The sequence below is a fragment of the Elephantulus edwardii genome, unplaced genomic scaffold (genome assembly GCF_000299155.1).
Source record: "Elephantulus edwardii isolate Elephantulus edwardi_28Jun2011 unplaced genomic scaffold, EleEdw1.0 scaffold00369, whole genome shotgun sequence".
Classification (NCBI taxonomy): domain Eukaryota; kingdom Metazoa; phylum Chordata; class Mammalia; order Macroscelidea; family Macroscelididae; genus Elephantulus; species Elephantulus edwardii.
In genome coordinates this window covers 1,541,879-1,549,182 of record NW_006400119.1, presented here as the reverse complement: position 1 = coordinate 1,549,182, position 7,304 = coordinate 1,541,879, and the positions used below count along the sequence as shown (strand labels likewise).

The following is a 7,304-nucleotide window of genomic DNA, read 5'->3' as shown; positions in this document are numbered from 1 at the left end:
GTACACTTCTCTATGCAACCTTAATTCTGGATTCCTGTGCTAACCATAATACTCAATCATATATCACTTCTAATCTGAAGAACAACAACATATTTTTAAAAACAAGAGAAACAGGAGAGCTCTGGTGGCCTAATGTCAGGAAGGTACACTGCAGTCCCAGAGGTGCAAGGTTCGAGTCCACAAGATGATCTGGTGGAGGAGAGACCATCATCTCCTGTACCAGTAAGATCTGATTTGACGGTACACACACAAAAAATAATAAAATAAAAAAAATTAAAAGGAAACCCCCCCAAAACAAGATAAACAGTGTATACAAGTCTTTGTCCACACTTGATTTTCTTAGGCTAATTTCCTATGCAGTAATTAACTATGTCAATTGATATATTTTTAGTCCTACTGCTAAATTGCTTTCCTGAAAGGTGATAGTCTTTTTTAAATTTTCCTAATAGTACATGTGAGTGCTTGTATCCATATTCCTTAGCTAGAGTTGAATATTATGTTTGTTTTTACTATACCAATGTAAAATGAGTGCTCTGGTCGCCTAGTGATAAGGAATTGCACTGCCAACTAAAAGGCATGCAGTTTGAATCCACCAGCTGCTCTGTGAGGGAAAGATGGACACTCTCCTCATGTGTAATTTACAGCCTCTGAAGACTCTCTGGAGGGTAAGCTATGAAGCAGTTCTGACTAAGGGCATGTAACAACAAGAAATTAAAAGAAGAGAAGTCACTTTTCATTTTGATTTTATTATCTCTTTCACTTCTGAATGTAAAGATTCTTCAAAAATTCATCATTTTTTAATTTACTTTTTGACAACTGGTCTTCGGGCTTTTGCCAGAGAAGTTTAGGAAAGGATTAGAGAATAAGATCAATTATAGGTTCTGAGTGTTTAATAAGGTTAGACTGCCTGTGTAACAGAAATTAGAAGGGAACCAGCATTGCTGGAGTGTTCATTGTATGCTGAGTCGTTCCACCTCTTCTTGTACCACATCAGAAATTCAGGTCAGATTGTTTCTACAGCAGTAACAGTGGATAAACTGTTCTGGCACTACCTTTTATTATCCCAGAGTTAATGTTTCTTTTTCTGTAGAAAATGTGAGGTCTGATTCTGAACATTTCAACTCTCTTTACTGACCTATTAAAGACCCATTGTCTTTGACTTTAACCATCTTTTTATCAGTTTGTCTTTTTATCTTGTCTTATTGGTTGTAGTAGTAGTAGTAATAATAATAATAATAATAATAAATTTGCATTTTAATTGTTTTTGTTGACAATCAATGAATTTTGTTCTCTCCTTTTCTTTTTAGCAAATTGAAGACTAGTGTCCTGCCTTCTGAGATTTCCATCTTGGTCAATATCATTTCCATGCTGCCTTCTCCTCACCTAGATGAAGCAAGGGTATCTCAAATTGAAGCTGTTTTACCACAGTGTGACCTCATTTCTCTGAATAGCTTTGGCACATCTGTTTTAAGATTGATTCCATATCATGCGTATTTGGATAATATTTCTGGAAAACAACTGAAACTCCTTCAGAAATTAGATCAGTATGGACGCCAGAGGCTTCAAGAAAGCAACAGTTTGAATGTGTTGTGGGAGGAACTTAAACTTTTAAATGGAGACTGGTTTGTTGAATCACTGCTTGAAGATGCAATTGCTACTCTACAGCGGATGATTGATGAAATTAATTTCACAAATATTGCAGAAATTGCAGCTTTTATTTCCAAAAATAGCTACCTCAGTACTTTGCTGCTTGATAAAATAGCCTCAGTGACCATTCAGCAGATTGAAAAGGTAAAAATTAAATGTTACAAATTAGTTTTGTATGATTGACAACTTCTAGAAGTATAAAGGGTTTTTTTTTTGTTATTAATACCTTGAGAACTTGGAATATAATTTTTTTTATGTAAGATATATTTTATAATTTTTATTGTGATTTGAGTGAAAATTTACAAAGTGAATTGGTATTCTAGTCAACCATTCATATACATTTTGCTGGGTCATACTGATTGCAATTCCTACACTTTGATAGCTTCTTTTACTTCCTTCTTGTGTTTATTACCAGTTCCATTTTGACATTCTAGACATTAGTGAGCTGAAGTAGACTGGCATTGTCCACTTCGAGTCAGATGATCGTGTGATCTACTATATTGGAAATGAAAAATTGAGGAACAATGTGCTGCATTCATAGTGAAAGAGACCGTTTCAGTATATTGAAAAAAATGTTGTTAGTGATAGGACACTTTCTGCATGCATACAATGAAAATGGATTAATACAGCTATCATTCAAAATATGTGCCAACAGCCACAGGCAAAGATGAAGAAGTTGAGGATTTTTACCAACTCCTGCAGTATGATATTGGTAAAACATGCAATCAAGTTACAGTAATGATGAAAAAAAAAGATTCAGTGATGAAAATTGGGGATAGGGATGCAAAAATACAATAAAGAAGGAATAGTAGTTAAAAATTATGGGCTTGGTGATAGAAACGAAGCTGGAGATAGATGGTTGAATTTTGTACAATGTGTTACAAATACTTTTTTTAAAAAACACCATAAACAGAAATTATATACTGACTTCACCTGATGTACTGATTGCTCAAGTGTCAGATTGACTATGTGTTGAAAGAAATGTTGGAGAAGCTCAATATCAGCAATCAAAACCAGGCAAAGTGCTGACTGTGAAACAAATCGTTGATTGCTCATGTGATGTTAATGATTTAAAAATAATTATATTTGAGTGTAAGAAAGTATAATTGAGCAAATTATAAGATATTCACTAACTCTACTAGTTAATAGTTTTGAATTGCCAGTGCATCTTATGATTTTTTTTTTCAGGATTGTACTTGTGAAGGTTGCATTTTGGCATTATTTGAGAAGCAGTTCAACTGTAAATTTTCTGTTGTATATATCAGGTTTAGACTTTTAGTTATAAGACAGTATTTTCTAAAAAAAATTTTAAAAAAACCAGTATTTTCTTACAAATTAAAATAATAGTTGATCTCATTTCCTTAGCATAGTTCTTGGCAGCTATTAAGTATTTAATGATTGAGGGAATAATGGGGGAGAAAAAGATTTCTACCTGAAATAGTAACTATTCAAATTTTGTTTTATTATTAAAATGTAACCTATAAACATTTTTTTTTCTGTTTGTACAGATCCACCCTTTTTCAATCTTTGCTATTATTCTTCCGTTCAGCACCCTGAACTATAATCCACCTCAGAGGGATGAATTCTTGGGAACTTGTGTTCAACATATTAATTCTTACCTAAGTAGGTATATTACATAATAATATATTGAATTGTTGTGTCGGGCTAAGGATATCCCCTAATTAAATGATAACTAATACCATGTAGAGACAAAGATGGGGAAACTTTGTCTCACATACTTTAGGCATGTTGTCAGGAGGCTACGAGTCCTTGTAAAAAGACATCATGATGGGGAAGGTGGAAGGTCAGAGAAAGAGAGGAAAACCCTCAGTGAACTGAACTGGCATAGTGACTGGGCTCAAGCATGTCAGAGATCATGAGAATGGTGCAGGATTTTTGTTCATGGGGTCCCTGAGTCATTGTCAATTTGACAGCACATAACAACAACAGAGTATGATTTTGTACCTAAAAATAAAACTTTCTACTCATTTTCGAAGTTTTTTATTATGGGAAATGTCAAACTTACAGAAAAATGGAAAGAATAGAGCAAGGGACACCATATACTTTGTAGATTCAATGATTATTACCATTTTTGTCTTGTTTCCTTTCTTTTCTCTTGGTCTAAATTTTTTCTGAGCTGTTTCATTTTAAGTTCTAAATATTATGACCCTCATTTTTAATTATTTTAGAAGTAATGGAGTTTGCCACATTTTGGGAAGATCTGTAGACCTGATGATAGCTACTAACCATGCCTGAAACTTCTCTGCTTCAGAATGACTAAAAAGGACTGGAATGCGTATGTGTTTGCATGTCTGTACAAGGAGGAGCCTTGAAATTGAGACTGTGCTCTTCTGGTTTTGAGCAGTGTATCAGCCACCAAAAGGAAGTAAAAGTATGTCTTACGACTTGCTTTTACTTTAGTAAAAAGATAGAAATCAAGTAAATTTTATTCAGCCAAAACAAAAACCCCAAAAGTAAAGATATATTGTTACGTATTTGTTATAAGAATGTTAGTTCTAAGGTATTTTAGATTACTCTCTTCCCTTTGTCAGAAATGTCTCTTTAAGATTAATAATGTCCAACCTTCTGCTGTGGAACATCTACTATGCTGCTGAGTGACAGGCAATGGAAGAAGAGGCTAGGCCTGAACCTTATGTTTATGTCCACTCAGCCTGGCCATCTGAGATCCCCCAAGAGCAGCATTCTATAGAAGTTCAGCTTTCAGAGCTGGACTCTGGGTTGAAACCCACCTGCCATTTACTATATAATCATGCGCAAGCCATTTAACTTCTCTGCCCAAGTATACTCATCAATAAAGCAGAGATAATAAACATTCCTGTTGTGCTTCCTATGGGGTTCTGGTGGCTTAGTGCTAAGAAGCTGCACTGCCAGCCTGACGGCATGCATTTTGAATCGAATAGCTGTTATGGGGCAGAAAGATGTTTAGGCTCCTTCCATGTGATTTACTGCCTGTGAAAACAGTTGGAAGGTTACCTGTGGGTTGATTTTGACTCTACACTATACAACAACAATAGCAATTATGTCTGAAATGAGATGAAACTGGTTAGAATAGTGTGCAACTCCTGCTAAACACTTACTATCACCAGTACCCAGATTATTTCTATTTTCTACATATATATCACTGTCCTTTTGTTTTGTATTCTATTTTGATTTTTAAAAATAACAATTTATTACAGTTTTTTTAGATAGTCCTTTGATCTCTAACATTTTATAATTAAAATAATTTTTTTCTCTACTCTGATATATTTCAATTATCTCATCACAATTAAGCTGTAGAACAATATCTATTTCCATGCAAACGTAACAATAATGAATCAAGTCTTTCTTAAGTCATTGTTATATACTCCAAGGTTTTTTAATTTCTTGAAGGAAGAAAATGCCATTCTGTTGTGTTGTTTGTTATCATCAAAGTTAGGAATATATGTCATGTAATTTCAACATTGAGAAATGAACATTGTGCTTTATTGTCTAGTATAGAGCCATACATGGCCACATGAATAAAATTTATCTTTCCTAAATCTGTAAGCTTAGTTCTCATGTAAGAGTTAAATTGTTGCACTTCTCTATAAGGTTTATATTTGAATCATTGGGATACACCTGCACTAAAATTTGGATGTCTTCATGCATTTTTTCATCAGGTGTGTCCACATTGCTTAAGAAGAAAAATCTATTTGGTCGAACTATGGAGTTCTATCATGAATGCGTTCATTCTATGCATGCTTCCACCCTTTTCATGCAAGATTGATGTGTCAGTGATAGTGATAATATGTGGTTATATGAAATTGATCTCTGGCACTCAGTTCTTCTAGAGTGCTTCCATCCTTCCGTCACTTACTTCTTTCTTTCTGATGCTCCTGCCTTGGTGCACAGTGTAATAATAAAAATTTAGCAGTACTGGAGGGTTTTTATGTATGAACCCTTTCTCTTTTCAAGACAACTTAGATTTTTACTGAAGTATAATAATACAGAAGTGTTCACATTTCAGAAGTGTTTTGTATTTATGTAAATGCAAGTATTTATATTCAGAAGTATTTATATAAATGGAATTCACCTGTGGAATCAGTACCCAGATCAAGAAGGATCATTACCCTTTTCCTCTGAGCCCCTTTTACAGTCACTCTTCTGCCCTACTGGTTAAGGAGTTACACTGCCAACCCATAGATGGTTCAGATCTACCAGTGGTTCTCAGGGAGAAAGATAAGTAATTTCCTCTGAGTTAGTTCTAATTTGATGGTAATGAGAGAGCTGAGATTCTACTTTTATGTAAAGGAGTCCTTATCCTGACTTGTTACAGCATAGATTGGCTGTCATGATTTTTTACATCAATTTCAAAAACAGCAACTTTGTTTTATCATAAATAAAGTGTCTGTTAATATATATGAGGTGATAGGCGCTATAATTTTTTTTTATGAAACATCTAATCTTGTTTTAGGCATCTTGGATCCTCTCATATTGGTGTTTATTGGTTATTCTTTGGCCACCCTGGAATATTTTCCAGAAGATCTGCTGAAAGCAATTTTTAACATCAAATTCTTATCCAGATTGGATTCTCAACTTGAACGTATGTATCTACATTTAAACTTATTATTGTCAGTACATTAATTGTCAGGAGTTGCCCTGCTAACCCAAAGACATGCAGTTCGAATCCACCAATTTTAATTTATGAGAGGAAGATGGATAATTTCCTGTGTGATTTACAGCCTCTGAAAACGTGCTGGTGGGTCAGCTGTGGATTGCTTCTGATTCAACGGTACATAATAATAAAACAACATACTAAAGTATTTAAATACTAATAGGTTGCGTTTCCTGTTTGTGAAAATATTTCATGCTTACTGTAATGGAAAATACAAAATCAAAAATAGGGAAAAAAATTATACCACCTACTAGATAATAATACTCACGTGCTGTTTTGAAGTTTATCTTTCACTTCTGTGTGTCTCCTACTTTTTTACATGTTATATATATATAGTACATGTAAATTTACATTTTATATATACATATATATTTACATGTAAATTTACTTCATATATATATACACACATTCATACATATATATATACACACATACATACATATATATATATACACACACACACATATATATATATATGTGTACACATACACACCGTGTTGTGTGTGCTGTCAAGTCAGAACCAATCCATTGCTCACTGTCGGACTGACTGGTGATCAGAGGCGGTAAATCTCACAAGAGGAGATTGCTCTTCCTTCTGCGGAGTAGCTGGTGGATTCAGGCTGTGTGCCTTTGGGATTGCATCATAGCTTCTTACCATTAGGCCACCAGAGTTCTATAGATACATGTACATACACATATATTATACATATTTTAAAAACAATTTGAATAATTTATAACTAGTTTTATATAACAATTTTTCTTATGTCATTAAATATTTTTATGTCATAATTTTGTTTTTGATGTTGTTAGCTATTGGCTGTATTATATACTATTATATGAATGTAACAAAATTTTTTATCTCGTAAGTTGTTTCTAATTCTTTACTGCTGTGAAAAATGAATTGTTACACATAAATTAGTGATTTCATGTTAGTCTATTTCCTTAGGTTATATTCCTAAATGTGAAACATTGGAACATTAGATTGATTTAAAAAATAGCATTT

The 7,304-nt window shown here is 33.6% G+C and overlaps 1 protein-coding gene across 1 annotated transcript in view; it reads left to right on the top strand.

The window, feature by feature from the left end:
• The window catches only part of FASTKD1 (FAST kinase domains 1), a 41,725-nt gene that overhangs the window by 25,009 nt on the left and 9,412 nt on the right, over positions 1-7,304 (top strand). The window contains 3 exon segments of the mRNA XM_006902114.1: positions 1,308-1,791; positions 3,156-3,270; positions 6,101-6,229. Of these exon segments, the coding sequence (XP_006902176.1) occupies positions 1,308-1,791; positions 3,156-3,270; positions 6,101-6,229 (728 nt within the window).